This window comes from Malaya genurostris, chromosome 2 (genome assembly GCF_030247185.1).
Source record: "Malaya genurostris strain Urasoe2022 chromosome 2, Malgen_1.1, whole genome shotgun sequence".
Lineage (NCBI taxonomy): Eukaryota > Metazoa > Arthropoda > Insecta > Diptera > Culicidae > Malaya > Malaya genurostris.
The window spans coordinates 4931853-4948112 of NC_080571.1; the positions used below are offsets into that span (position 1 = coordinate 4931853).

Genomic DNA, 16260 nt, shown 5'->3' on the forward strand with positions numbered 1-16260 from the left:
TTTTCTTCGGAGTGCCTGGTCGTGTCGTCGATTTCGCTTTGCGAATTGAGTGCTGCCGAATTAACAAAATCAATGTGATTATGACTTATTGTTTCGTGAAACCATCATCTGGTACTCATTTCTCTTAATCTAGCATTCTTTTTATTGCGAATCATACAACCGATTTTGATCGATGTGATTTGAAGTTCATTGATCGACTGATCTTAAAAATATCAGATCAGTGGTGATCTTTATTGGGAAATATCACACGTGATCTTCTTTGGCAATGATATCGATCGGACGATTTTTTAATCTTACTTTTCCAGTTCAGGTTATTAATATGTGTTAGCGCAAAAACAAATAACTCATTTGAATTCTAGTATTTAAAATTGAATTTAAATTTATTGATATGTAATTGAATTTATTGAATTTATTGTAAAACCTAGATCACAATACACTACTTACCCTAATTAATTTGAAAGCAATCTAAAATTTGTAAAATCTAATAAGCTAAAATAATACGACAATTTCATCACATGCGTAAGCGAGATACAATGATTTGATAGCAAATCAAGGCCAGTATATATGTACTTTAGAGAACAATAGATCAGGCCAATAAAAGGACTTAAGAATCCTACATTCGAGAGAGTAATGAACCAGATTGAAACGATACACATCGTCTTTTCGTCGCGCGCAATAAAATTGCTAGTCTGCACCGGTAGTTTGATTCGGTAAATCGAACATCCGAACATTCTTTGGGACTTAGAATCTTTCCGGAGTGTTGCATAATTCGAATGCTTAGTGGCTTGCCCTGCACTTTCCAGGCAGAAAGTGGGAAAGCAAAATGCATTAATGCACACAGTCCAACCGCTATTGTGATACAGAGGTGTGTTGTGAACGTGGTGACAACCAAATTTGGTTGAGGCTGAAGGCCGTTAAGTAAACCTTCGTATTCCGTCATCTCAAGCCCATTCGCTTGATCATCTGGTCCTTCGAGCCGGATACGAAGGACAATCCATAGGCCAAAAGGTGCTTGTGACCACGTTGTCACGAAGATAAAGGTGTATTGTTGGAAGTAGCCATTTTGCGCGCGTACCCAAGCCAAGCCAACAAGTGTGATTTGCTATTGTGTTATGCGCATTGTTGGCGCTATAAAACAAATAAGATCCCAAGGTGTCAGATTGTGACAAATTTCGTGATATTGTTCATATCGATCCGGGAAGGAGTTACCACGTGCCGTCGCACCCACGTGTCGTCGCGTGTGCGAATCGAGTGTCGTTGACTGTCTAGAGAATATCGACATCGTCGGAAGATGGCCACCAAGAAGCTTAAAGACAAAAAACTCAAGGACAAATTTACTGTCCGGAAGTCACTCATTTCGTCCCTGGACACAGTTGAAGCATTTGTAGAAAATTATGAGGAAGACCGCGATTTTCCTCAAATACCGGTTTGGTTGGACTTATTAGACCAAGTGTATCGCGATTTCGGAAAAATCCAAATGGACATAGAAAAGATGGATAATGGAGAAGCTCCTTTAGTGAAACATTTACAAGAAAGGAGAGAATTTGAATCTCGATACTGTGCAACAAAGGGATGGTTAATGAATAGGAGACTAGTGGATTTGAATTCCACTATCAATGCTACGCACGCCAATGTACCGCAACCGTCAAGTTTTCATTTGCGACTGCCGAAAATAGATTTGCCAAAATTCGATGGTGATTAGTCTCGGTGGTTAGGATTTCGGGACACCTTCAAGTCTATGGTCCATGACGTAGCTGAAATTCCACTTGTAGCCAAACTACAGTTTCTACTCCAGTCGTTAGAAGGTGAGGCTCGTAAACCTTATGAAACGGTTGACATTGAATCATCGAATTACATCACTACCTGGGAAGCACTCCTGAAGCGCTATGATAACAAGCGCTTTCTCAAGAAGCAATTTTTCCGGACATTACATGACATCGCTCCAATTCGGAAAGAATCTTCCCAAGATCTACACAACCTAGTAGACGATTTTCAACGTCACGTGAAAGCATTGGCTAAACTCGGAGAAGCAGTGGAAACTTGGGACACACCTCTAGTGTGTATGCTGTCGTACAAGATTGATTCGTTGACACTTAGAGCATGGGAGGAATATGCTTCTAAACTGGATAATGTTGGCTATGATTCGATGGTTGAATTTCTATATCAACGAGTACGAATCCTACAGACTGTGTCCTCCGAAATATTTCATCGTACTCAAACAGCGTCGGTCAATGTGGCCGGCTCAAACACAATCACCAGAAGGATCCAAACTCCAAAGTTAGTAGCAAATACAGCAGCTTCGAGTTCTCACGGAAACTCTCCTACCTGTATATCGTGCTCAGATAAACATCTGTTGTTCCAGTGCCCTACATTCCAAGGACTTCCCGTCGGACAACGTCGAGAATTAATATCTAACAAACGCCTTTGTTGGAATTGTTTTAAATCATCTCACATAGCGCGAAATTGCGATTCGAAATATACATATCGCCATTGTCACGAACGACATCACACACTACTTCATCAGACACCAGTTTCGAATCAAGCATCGAAAGCCAGTTCTTCTCAACAACCAGCAGCACTTACAGTTGAAAGTGGGCAAAGAAGCGAACCGCCATCATTAGCAGAAGTAAGCATGCCAGCACAACGTAGTTCACCTAGCACTGTGTTTCTTTCGACGGTGGCACTTTGGGTCGAGGATAAATTTGGAAAACCCCATCTCGCCCGAGCATTGATTGACTCCGGTTCGCAATCGAATTTCATCTCCAAAAGACTTGCTCATCGATTGTTTTTACGACCAGAGCGAACAAGTATTCCCATTACTGACATTGGAGAGGCTACAGTAACAGTAACGCAATCCGTCGCTTGCACTATACGTTCCAAGAATGATCAGTATTCAAGTGAATTGCAGTTTTTAGTTCTCCCGAAACCGACGGCGGAGCTTCCGTCAACTAATGTTGATATATCGTCGTGGAAAATACCATCAAATATTACTTTAGCCGATCCTACGTTCAATATTTCCGGTCGGATCGATATTCTTCTCGGCATCGAGCACTTTCATGAATACTTAAGGAATGGCAGAATCATCCTTGGCGAAGGATCTCCCGTTTTATTTGAAACAGTTTTTGGTTGGGCCGTCATTGGACGGTGGTATGGTACAACTCCACCATCTACTCCAGTTTGTCATACAACTAAAAGGTGATTTTTTTGAGGTTAGGATTTTCATGCATTAGTATTTGCTCAGATTTTTTGAGGTTATGATTTTCATGCATTATTATTTGCTCAGTATGCTCTGACATTTCATCATGAATAGACTTACTAACGAGCAACGCTTGCAAATCAGTGAATGGGCCCTAGAAAAGTTGGCAGAAAATCCGCTTTTTTATCGACAAATTTTGTTCAGCGATGAGGCTCATTTCTGGTTGAATGGCTACGTAAATAAGCAAAATTGCCGCATTTGGAGTGAAGAGCAACCAGAAGCCGTTCAAGAACTGCCCATGCATCCCGAAAAATGCACTGTTTGGTGTGGTTTGTACGCTGGTGGAATCATTGGACCGTATTTTTTCAAAGATGCTGTTGGACGCAACGTTACAGTGAATGGCGATCGCTATCGTTCGATGCTAACAAACTTTTTGTTGCCAAAAATGGAAGAACTGAACTTGGTTGACATGTGGTTTCAACAAGATGGCGCTACATGCCACACAGCTCGCGATTCTATGGCCATTTTGAGGGAAAACTTCGGAGAACAATTCATCTCAAGAAATGGACCGGTAAGTTGGCCACCAAGATCATGCGATTTGACGCCTTTAGACTATTTTTTGTGGGGCTACGTCAAGTCTAAAGTCTACAGAAATAAGCCAGTAACTATTCCAGCTTTGGAAGACAACATTTCCGAAGAAATTCGGGCTATTCCGGCCGAAATGCTCGAAAAAGTTGCCCAAAATTGGACTTTCCGAATGGACCACCTAAGACGCAGCCGCGGTCAACATTTAAATGAAATTATCTTCAAAAAGTAAATGTCATGTACCAATCTAACGTTTAAAATAAAGAACCGATGAGATTTTGCAAATTTTATGCGTTTTATTGTTTAAAAAAGTTCTCAAGCTCTTAAAAAATCACCCACGATGCAACTTAGAATCCGTCCTGGAGCGCTTTTGGCAATTGGAGACGGTGGAACTTGATCGTCGCTATTCGGCGGAAGAACTCATGTGTGAAAGGCTGTTCGAGACAACAACTTCACGGAATCGTAGCGGACGGTACGTAGTTCGACTTCCACGCACGGATAATCCAAAAATTTACCTTGGCGAATCTAGAAGTATAGCTGAAAAACGTTTCCTAAGTCTAGAACGACGGTTCAGTCGAGAAGAAGCCACGAAGTCGGCGTATCTCGATTTTATGGACGAATATTTGCAACTCAACCATATGTGCAAAATCGACAATCCAATCAACGAGACTGTTATTCATAGTTATCTTCCACACCACCCGGTGTTTAAAACCACTAGCAGTACGACTAAAACACGTGTCGTGTTCGACGCTTCGTGCCGCACTACATCCGGCTACTCACTCAACGATCTACTCCTCGTTGGTCCCGTTGTGCAGCAGGACCTCTTGTCTATTGTGTTGCGCTTTCGTATTAGACCGATTGCGCTTGTGGCGGACATTGAGAAAATGTACCGCCAAATAGAAATTCATCAAGACGATCGTGCCCTACAGCGAATTCTATGGCGGAGGCACCCTTTAGATCCGATTACAACATACGAACTACGAACAGTCACTCATGGGACTGCATCTGCGCCATTCCTTGCGACGCGCACTCTCATCCAACTCGCTAAAGATGAAGGAGGAAGGTTTCCTATGGCTAAAGACGTAGTGCAAGAGGACTTCTATGTCGACGACTTGATCAGCGGTTCAGACAATCTTCAAAAGGCCATTCAACTACGTCGAGAATTGAGTCCGCTGGAATGCCACTACGGAAATGGGCTTCCAAATCTTGTGAGGTATTGGCGGAAATTCCTGAGGCTGATTTAGGAATTAAACCATTTTATGACCTTTCCGACGACCAGTCGGTAACAACGCTTGGGCTAGTGTGGGAACCAAACTCAGACATCCTTCGGTTCAAAACTCAACTCCAACCGCCCGCAGCCATACTTACAAGAAGAAACGTACTTTCATACATCGCTCAAATGTATGACCCACTGGGTCTAATAGGTCCTGTAATTTCAACCGCCAAGCAGTTTATGCAACGCTTGTGGGCGTTATCTTCGAATGATGGTAAATCATATGCCTGGGATGAACCACTTCCTGAGAAGATTCAACGCGAATGGAAAGAATTTCATGCTACTTTGAACATCATCAGTGACATTCGAGTGCCTCGTTTCATCTCGGTGGCTGGAGCAACAAATATCCAATTGCATTTTTTTTTCGGACGCTTCCGAGAAGGCATACGGCGCCTGTGTCTACCTGCGCTCTGAAGACAGTCAACAAAATGTATACGTCCACCTTTTGGCAGCCAAATCGAAGGTGGCGCCGTTGAAGACTCGCCACAGCATTGCCCGACTCGAACTTTGTGCGGCTCTCCTCGCCACGCAGCTGTTTAAAAAGGTATTTTGTTCTCTTAAAGTTAATGCGGATGTGTTTTTCTGGGTAGATTCCATGACGGTGCTTCAGTGGCTTAAAGCAGCGCCCTCCTGTTGGAAAACTTTTGTTGGAAATCGAGTGTCCAAAATACAAGAATCAACCACCGGGTATCCTTGGAATCATGTGCCTGGCAAGGAAAACCCGGCTGACGAGCTTTCTCGTGGTCTCACTCCCTACGAGCTACTTAACCAGAAGCGATGGTGGACGGGTCCCACGTGGATCAAACTCACCAAAGATCACTGGCCGAAGCAACATGTTGAAGCAGATATATCTGGGACGTTCGCTGTTGAACGTAAAGCATGCTTACTGTCTGTAGCACCTCCTGAATGCTCATTTGGCGAACAACTGTTTAACCGTTACTCTTCCTACACCGTTCTACGCAGAACCGTAGCTTACATTCTTCGCTATATGAGAGCATTGCATATTTCGGCTTCCAACACTCAACCGGATGGTGCATGTGCGGCTTCTTCGACAGTATCACGTGATACACATACTTACCTGACAACTGATGATTTGCAAGATGCCGAACTTACGATTTGTCGACTTTCTCAGCGCGAAACCTTTTCATCGGAATTAAATGCTCTACGATTAGGTAAACCAGTTGGAAATAATTCTGCCATGAAGTGGATCAAGCCAATAATGTCCAGTGATGGTCTTATCAGAGTCGGAGGCCGAATTCGACATTCTGGTGTTCCTGATGCAATGAAACATCCGATCGTCATATCTAGTAAGCAGCGTTTGGCACACCTTCTGGCTGTTCATTATCATACATATCTGCTACATGCAGGGCCGCAACTCATGATGTGCACAATTAAGCAAAAATTCTGGTTGATCGCCGGCAGAGATCTACTTCGTCAAGTATACCACCAATGTCACACCTGCTTCCGTCACAAGCCAGTTCTTGTTCAGCAGACAACCGCTGATCTTCCAAGCTCCAGGGTAACTCCATCACGACCGTTTGCGGTTTCTGGAATCGATTATTGCGGTCCATTATATCTTCGCGGACCTTATCGAAGGGCTGGAGCGATAAAGGCATACATTGCAGTGTTTGTCTGCTTTTCAACCCGTGCTGTACATCTCGAGCTCGTGAGCGACCTCTCAGCAGCAGCCTTTCTTGCTGCTCTAAAAAGATTTATTGCTCGACGTGGCATGGTTCGGGAGCTTCACTCGGACAATGCCACGAACTTTAAAGGCGCATCAAACGAATTAAACCATCTTTACAAACTACTTAAGACCGACAAAAGTAGCCGCAAATTAATTTTCGACTGGTGCGCTAATGTAGAAATCGTGTGGAAATTCATACCCCCGCGCGCTCCCCACTTTGGCGGCTTGTGGGAGGCGGCGGTTGAATCTGCAAAGAATCACCTTCTGAAGGAAGTTCGTGGTACTACGGCCACCCAGGAAGAAATGCTAACACTCCTCGCACAAGTAGAAATGTGCCTCAATTCGCGGCCTATTGTTGAGATGTCTAACGACCCGTCGGATTTGGAGGCATTAACACCAGGCCACTTCTTAGTTGGAGCAAACATGCAGACTATTCCCGAAGTTGATTATAAACATCATCCGGACAACAGACTCAACCGCTGGCAGTTGATGCAGAAACGACTCCAGGCGATTTGGAAACGTTGGAGCACCGAGTATTTGCAGCAGCTGCAAGCACGCTCCAAGAAGGGCATCAAACAACCCGTTAACATCGAAGTTGGCCGTTTAGTTATTATCAAGGACGACAACCTTCCCCCAGCGCAGTGGCCGCTTGGTCGCATCATCGAAATTCATCCAAATCAGGACGGCATCGTGAGAGTTGTCTCTTTGAAAACTTCAACAGCCAACAACATCGTCCGGCCAGTAACTAAAATTGTTCTCCTACCGATGACTCCGTGCTTGACATCAACAACACCCCAGAACGGGTAAACTAATCAACATTTTCTGCTTCATTTTCGGCAGCTAAAACAAATAATGTTCATCATCTCATCGATGACTTCATAACCAATCTGTGCATCGAACACAATGACGGATCATCAATAAAAAACACTTGTTAAAATAGCACACCTATTTTAAGGTGGCCGGAAATGTTAGCGCAAAAACAAATAACTCTTTTGAATTCTAGTATTTAAAATTGAATTTAAATTTATTGATATGTAATTGAATTTATTGAATTTATTGTAAAACCTAGATCACAATACACTACTTACCCTAATTAATTTGAAAGCAATCTAAAATTTGTAAAATCTAATAAGCTAAAATAGTACGACAATTTCATCACATGCGTAAGCGAGATACAATGATTTGATAGCAAATCAAGGCCAGTATATATGTACTTTAGAGAACAATAGATCAGGCCAATAAAAGGACTTAAGAATCCTACATTCGAGAGAGTAATAAACCAGATTGAAACGATACACATCGTCTTTTCGTCGCGCGCAATAAAATTGCTAGTCTGCACCGGTAGTTTGATTCGGTAAATCGAACATCCGAACATTCTTTGGGACTTAGAATCTTTCCGGAGTGTTGCATAATTCGAATGCTTAGTGGCTTGCCCTGCACTTTCCAGGCAGAAAGTGGGAAAGCAAAATGCATTAATGCACACAGTCCAACCGCTATTGTGATACAGAGGTGTGTTGTGAACGTGGTGACAACCAAATTTGGTTGAGGCTGAAGGCCGTTAAGTAAACCTTCGTACTCCGTCATCTCAAGCCCATTCGCTTGATCAATATGTTAAAATGTGATTCAGACTGAAGGTCTAGAGTTGGTCTGTAGTGAACCCATTCGCGAGTGTTTTTATTGTATTCTTTCAGTGGTCGTGTTTCATCTCGCGTTGCTGACAGCAGAGCGAGCAGGAGAAAAGGGATACTGGTGAGATCGTTCCTTGGAGATATTTTATATTTTTCTTGTTCATTATATTTCTCCTGAATATCGCAAATCAGGTTTTGTTGAGATCATATTGTTTACCAAAACATATCCGGATCTCTTTCCCTCCCAACTAACAAATCTTCTACCCCGTGATACTCGTGGGGATACAGTGGTACCCGCGGTCTCTAGAAACAACGAGTATCGGACTAACATTCCTTCCTTTCCCTTAGTAGCACAGCCTTTGGTCGTATCTAGCGTCGTTATTGATCATTGGTATTGGTTTTTCGGATTTGGATATTTTTCTTAGAAACGAGTGAAGAAAGTTCGAACCAGTTGTGACTACGGTGCACTATATATCCACGAAAAAATATAGAAAAAATATCTAGAAAAAATGTAACTTCACTTCCCGGTTGACCGGAATTATGAGCGCATTTCGGAGCACTGCACAACCTGTCAAGTCCACCAGAAATAACTCTAACGAAATGTATTGGCAGCAAGTGGACATAGTGATATGAAATTGGTTTCTGCCTATAAGTAAATAAAATGCTTTGAGTAGTTCTAATGTTTTAAAAACTTGTACCTCATTCCATTCGACGAACTCTTCAAAATATTTTTCAATTGGTAAATAAAAAGACACTTACAGAAAATTTTAATAACTGTTTGACAGTTAGTTTCACGACAATCAGTATTTACAGAAGTTCGGTTGTTGGAAGATTATTTTACCATACGGACGGTATGGTTTTTACCGTACTCGATGACTATTCAGATTTACCGTATGAATTGTATATCTTACAGAATTCTGTAATGAAAACTTACGTAAAACTGGTCGTCCGGTAAAAATTTGCATAATTTTTGTAAAATGAAGTTCATGTTCCGAAATATCGGTAGTTTCTATTGATTACCGAAAGTTTTCGTCAAAAAAATTACCGAACAACGGAATTGAATCTTAGTGTGCAGGTTATTAATATGTTAAAATATTTGCGCATACCTGAAAGATTACGGGATGATCCTTCATTAACATGGATTTAACGAAAGCGATTAAGTATAGACAAACGCATATACATTTGATTGAGGACATTTCGTTATTAGCAATCTTTTTAATTTCAATATCTATGTACAGCAGTACAAATGTGTATGAATTGTTTGATGATTTGTAACACCAAACCAGTAAACGTTTTCTAATTTGTCACCAAATCTTTTTCATGCTTAGCAAGGTTAGCTTTATCACAACACCGCTGTTCGCTAAACACACGAATGAACACAATTTTCCTAAACGCTTCAACCATCGATGTTGTTTTCATTGACATTTTGAAGCGACGCGAACAGATTTCAACTAAAAATATTGTTTATTTTACATTGCGATTATTGTTTTGCTTTCAGCTGCCTCCGGCTTTTGACAGCATTCAAAACAAGATATGTTTAAACTACTTGAATATATGCAATGCACAAACCGTATTGGTTGAATCAAATCGCAATTTTATGATCGGAGAGTTCTCCGTGAACGATAAACCATCTAACGGGCCTTAAATAATGATTGATCAATTCATTAAATAGAATTTCAGAAAAAAAAATTTTACGGTGTATTCACACTGAACCGCTTGTCTCCAGTGAGTTACCTCATCTGATTAAGATAGCTATTATTGAATTCCTTGGACAATAAATTTCCGAACGGCTCAATCAATAAACCGCAGTGAAAGTAAGGCCAATAAATATGGTAATAACGAATACCCACCTATGAACTACACAATTCATCCCGCCACCGGTGCTTGCCGCATGATAAGTGCCAATCTGCCGCAATAGATGCTTATAGCAAAACACAACTCAACAAAAAAAACAGACGGAATGTGACCCGTTTGACCACCCCGGCTGACCGTCGTCGTCGAACATCATGCGATAATCTCGTGTTCAACACGTTGCGTATTACACATGAAAGGTTATGTTGAACAGTTGGACATAACTGCGCAAACACCGCAAAAGCCGGAGGAAACCGGAGGCAAGCAGGTATCATTTGAGATAAGACATGCGTGAGACGTTGGAAGCAGCAGCAAAAAAAAATCAGATCAGCACAGGTTCGAAATGCAGCCACAGGGACTCGAACGACTCTTCAGTGTTTTTTCACTGTCATAAATGATTAAGTGTCGCTTCGCTCCGCGCTAGTGGCCACTTCAAGCCGAGTCGAGAGTCATCCGATAACGACCGTGGGTACCGCACCAGTAGAACGAGGCTTGTAATTGGTAGTTGGTACTTTTATTTGAAGAGAAATTTAAATTTACATAATATCAGAGATTAATAATTATCTGGTTATGTAACTTCACTTATTTCTTCACTTGCACACAAGTGCAGGCTGCAGACGCGTCCATCGCATCCATCTTCGCGTTATTGTTAATGGTTCTTCACACGATATAGTTATAATAATTATAATAATCGATGAAAGTCAATTTGGTTCGCGCGTCTGCATCCAACAGGAGAAATAAAGAAAAACATCCGCACGACGCTCATGAACGAAGAAACCACAAACCGCAGCACACAGGACTAAGTGTTGTTGCATTGAAATCTCGAGCCGTCATTGTCTTTGACGGCACGGAAAATCTCCTCCAGGCCACTTCGGCGCACATCATCGGCCGGTGTCCTATCGAAGGAGAGAGAGAGAGAGAGATGATGATGAAGATCATGCAAGCAGCACCGGGAAGCCTTACTTACTCGTTGGCAATCTTCCAAAGCATCTTCGAGAGGACATCGGCATCGCGGTTCATTCCGAAACGGGTTAGCTCACAAAATGATTTCTCCTCGCATCCACTTCCGGTGATGCGTGACGACGATAGGAACGGCCTGCTGGGATCTACCACGTGGCCAGCAGTTATGGCATTCAGTAAGCCAAACAACGGATGGGTTTCAACGTCACCGTCCGATCGCTGCCGGTTTGGATTGATACCTAAAGGGGTCGGAGTCTGCATCTGTGCCGGTGTTCTGTAATTGAGAAGGAAGAAATGTGAGATGAAAATAAATGAGGAAAAAAAACACTTGCTAAAAAGTGGCCCGCCGCAGCAACAGGTTACAGGCCACAGCGAATTTACGCGAACCGAACCAAAAAAAAACCGGTTGGATCCAATTGGTTTGGAAGTTGGACATCCCGAGGCAGGTTACATAAAAATTCGGCATACTCGTTTCGATCCGCGCTTGTAGAAGTAATTTCACTTTCCTACAACGCAATTTGGACTCTTTTTTCCGCTACTTGATCAATATTTGCTGGTTGCTGTAGATGCTGAAGCGCATCATGACTCAATATGTTTTTTTTTTTGGTTCGATTTATCTGTTGAACTTTGCTACCACTACTGGGTGGCCTACGTTCAGCCATTCGGGCCTTTCCGCTTGATGTGGTTACAATTCTCTTTCCCAATAAGATCGCGTAACAGATTCGATTACTTCACACGATCGTCGTTTCCTTGCGTTTTGTGTGGTTATTTAAATTTAAGTCAGTTCGATTTCCACTATTATATAGGTGGAACGATCAATTTTTAAAGAATGAGTGGCAACAGTAAGTCAAATGGAATTTATCTCGCTCGGTAAATCAGGTGCACTGTGTTACTGGAGTTTTTTAGATGAGGATGTGCTCGTATGAATTGTGCAATCCGATCCGATAATAAGTGGGTCGCACTGTGAAAGGTCCGAATATTGGAACGATTGTTAGGTGCTGTTGCGCGCTAATTTAATTTATACCAAACAATTCATGTTGGGTTACTGAGGCAATCTAGCGGAACAAAATTAATGACTTGCTTATCTTACGTCAATGGAATTGGCGAGTGTTAGGAATAGGTTTTCCAACAAATAAAAATCCACCTTTTTCGGTTATGCATGTATACTTATTTCACAGGTCAATGGTCACAGTCTGATTAAAGTTAGAAATGAATTATCCGACAATTAATTGTGAATTTTTACAGTTTTTTCTTTCTTATATAGAAAGGCTATGCAATCACTGTGAAAACCGACTTTTGAACCGAGGCTTGACTACGAACTAACGACAATTTGCAAAGGTAGCCATGAGAGTCCAAGTAGTTATTTCAGCCGAGTTAATGATTTATTGGCAGCTATGGTAGTTCAGGTTCAAACAGATCCAGTACTTAGCACCAATGCTGAAACGCACATAGCGTATTTCAGAGAGAAATCTCTTGACTCATTTACAAGAGGTCTAGAGAAACCTTTAAGTATACTACTGAAGACAGCGGACGTGAAAACACTAAGCAAAGCGTATCACTTCTGTATAGACTATTACAATATGGATGCGAGAAATGCACCATTCAAAAACCAATATTCTAATCATCCATTACCAAAACCGAGGGATTTTAATTCACAGAAGCTACCGCCCCCAGTTCCACCGCGACGATCACCTGTTCACTCACCTTATGGACCATTTACTCAACAACCCAATAGAATATTTCCACTTGTTCACTCACCCTTTCGGACAATCCCAACTAATTTTCAAAGAAATCATATGTTCCCTCCTCAGCCAGGTCCGTCACTTCCAAAACCCGAACCAATGGAAGTAGATCATAGTATCCGAAGCCGCAATATCAATTATGGTAATCGGCCAGTAAACAGACCATTATTTCCAAGCAGACCGATATTTCCACAAAAGAGACCGTTTCCGCCATCCTCTCAGACGTTTAACCCTAAACGACAAGCTCACCCATTGGAGAGCTCATATTCTTTCAACAACGATAATTTCTGTGACACATATTTCCCATACGATCAGCAACATGAATATAGCCCTTACGAATACTCCGATGATCAGACGAACGTCGAACTCGAATCGTCTAACCTAGAGACAGAAACAAAACCCGAACAGCAAGCTAATTTTTTTGAATGGCAAGCGAGTTGGTGAGACCAACTATGCCATACATAAACTTAAAAACTACCATCGGAGAGTTTCCCTTTCTAGTAGATACGGGAGCCAACATTAATTTAATCCACCCACTCTTAGCAAAAAACTATTCACTATCAAGACCGTATCATTTTTCAGCAAGAAACATAGGAAGTGCAAACGGAAGATTTAACGCTAATACAGCAATAGATATCAACTTTTTCAACCCTAAAATCAATCATTACGCACAGTTTTTACTTCACGATTTTCATCCGTTTTTCCGTGGTATTATCGGAACCGGCATTTTAACTGCATTAAATGCAAAAATTGACCTTGGTAACAACACTTTGCAATTATCTAAAGGAAACGAAGACTTAACCATCCTCTCTTAAAATACTCAACAGAAAATAAAACAAATTCTTCAAACGCAGTAGTACACCAACCCATTTTACACTCAATTCCTAACGAAAAAATGTTTAGGACCTCTCATCTAGCGCATGATGAAAAAGTTAAACTACTCGAGGTGCTCGAGCGACACCATCAGGTATTTCATAAACCTGATGACAATTTGACCTGCAGCATAGTCGTCGAATGTGCTATAGACACAGTGGATGAAATGCCTATCCACCAGAAAGTTTATCGATATCCTGCAGCATATGCCGAAGAGGTAAATAAACAAGTAGATAAACTCCTTCGCGACGGAATAATAAGGCCATCACGTTCAGCCTGGACATCACCAGTTTGGATTGTGCCAAAAAAATCCGACGCCTCCGGAGAGAAAAAATTTAGAATGGTAGTGGACTATCGAAAATTGAACGAGAAAACAATCTCCGATAGATACCCAATGCCAGAAATCAATTATGTCAGAGACCAACTTAAAGGTCAAAAATATTTTGTCACTCTAGATTTGGCTTCTGGAAAATGAAGAGTATCTTGTCTTCTTCCGATATACTGATTTACCCTGATTATAGTAAACAATTCTTACTCACGACAGACGCATCGGACTATGCCATCGGAGCCGTTCTGTCACAAGGCGAGACAGGCAAGGATAAACCTATCCATTTTGCTTCTAGAACTCTTTCCAAATCAGAAGAAGGGATCTCTGTCCCGGGAAAAGAAATGTTAGTAATATTCTGGGCTTTACAGACGTTTCGAAATTACTTATACGGAGCGAAATTCAAAATTTTAACACACCATCAGCCCTTAACGTTCTCACTATCAGCAAAAAACACCAACGCTAAATTAAAACGCTGGAAAGCATACCTGGAAGAACATTACTATTCCATAGAGTATAAGCCATGTAAAAGCAATGTAGTTGCAGATGCCCTGAGTCGAATAGCATGCTCTCTGACCGGTACTCAACATTCAGCGGACACCAGTGACGATTTTTATATAAAATCATCGGAAGCCCCAATAAATGTATTTAGACACCAGGTTATTTTAAAACAAGGCCCGAACAAAGTTACCACCGAACACCCCTTTGACAAATATACTAGAGCACACGTTTGTATCCAAGAAATTAATGATCAATCACTATTACAGGTCCTCAAGAATAATTTCGACGTAAGTAAACTAAACGGACTTTTAACAATCGAAGAAATAATGGGAAAGCTACAAGAAGTATACAAAGAACATTTCGGAAGTAAAAGGTTGTTAAAAATCCGCTTTACACAAAAACAATTACTAGATATCAGAGACGAAAATGAACAGTGGGACGTCATCTACAAGGAGCACTGTCGTGCGCATCGAGGCGCCGAGGAAAACAAATGGCAAATTTTGAGGAAGTTTTACTTCCAAAACTTTCTCAAAAACTGCATGATTTCGTGAAAAATTGTCAAACCTGTCACGAAAATAAATACGATCGGATTAACATATATCGATAAATTTTCAAAGTACGCAGAGGCTCACTTAATTGAGTCCAGAGCCGCAGTCGACCTTATCCCAGCTGTGAAGGAGGTTTTGTCAAAGTTCAGGTTTCCCGAAACATTTGTCATGGACCAAGAAAAGTCATTTATGACCGGAGAACTGGTGAATTTTTACAATACCAACAAAATCACACCATATATTGTGGCTACAGGTCGAAGCGAAATGAATGGTACAGTAGAACGTTTCCATTCAACATTGTTGGAAATTTATCGAATCACGAAATCCGAAAATCCAGGAAAAAGTCCCGCAGAAATAATGAACATTTCCATAGTCAAATATAATCATACAGTCCACTCTTCCACCAAATACACTCCATACGAAATAGTCATACCAAACTCCCAAAGTTCCCATATAATTGAGACTGTCCACAAAAATTTACTCACAAAACAGAAAAAAGACATGAAATACCACAACCGGAAAAAGAGACACAAAACCATTGAAAACGGTACTGACGCATACGAAAAAACTAGACGTAGAGTTAAAACGACTCCTCGCTACAAAAAAATTAAAATACAACAAGTAAATAACAGTACAGTGAAGACAGCTGACGGCAGACGTGTTCACAAAGACGATATAAAAATTCGCAAAATATAACCAACAACCAGACGGATAGATTCTATCATTCTCAGACTCAAATTGACCTTCATTTACAAATTACTAATAATTCAACCATCATGGGGACATACGATACACCTAACAAAACTGGACAACCAACCAATCATAATACTTGACCACGACATTGGACGAATACAGACTAGTAATTACTATTATATTCACCACTTTAATGTAACGGCTATCAAAACGCATATAAATGATTTGAAATATGCATACAAGGAACTAACTGCTAATCAATTTACACCACTCATTATACAACAATTTGAGGAGATAGATCAAACTCTTAGGAAAATATCCATAACAAACAGGCAGAAACGATGGGATAGATTAGGAACTATATGGAAATTCATCGCTGGCAGCCCAGACGCTGACGATCT

The 16260-nt window shown here is 41.2% G+C and overlaps 2 protein-coding genes across 2 annotated transcripts in view; one reads left to right on the plus strand and one right to left on the minus strand.

The window, feature by feature from the left end:
* The first annotated feature begins 1738 nt into the window (after window positions 1–1738).
* LOC131432993 (uncharacterized) lies at window positions 1739–7545 on the plus strand. The gene is made up of 4 exons (XM_058599695.1): window positions 1739–3152; window positions 4133–4989; window positions 5061–5381; window positions 5437–7545. The coding sequence occupies exons 1-4, from the start codon at window positions 1739–1741 to the stop codon at window positions 7543–7545; spliced, it is 4701 nt and encodes a 1566-aa protein (XP_058455678.1).
* Window positions 7546–10727: 3182 nt separating this feature from the next.
* The window catches only part of LOC131431631 (uncharacterized), a 33971-nt gene continuing 28438 nt past the window's right edge, over window positions 10728–16260 (minus strand). The window contains exons 5-6 of the mRNA XM_058597457.1: window positions 11185–11451; window positions 10728–11113 (exon numbers count right to left, since the gene is read on the minus strand). Coding sequence (XP_058453440.1) covers window positions 11017–11113; window positions 11185–11451 — 364 coding nt within the window. The 3' untranslated portion in view covers window positions 10728–11016. The remainder of the gene's footprint in view (window positions 11114–11184; window positions 11452–16260) is intronic.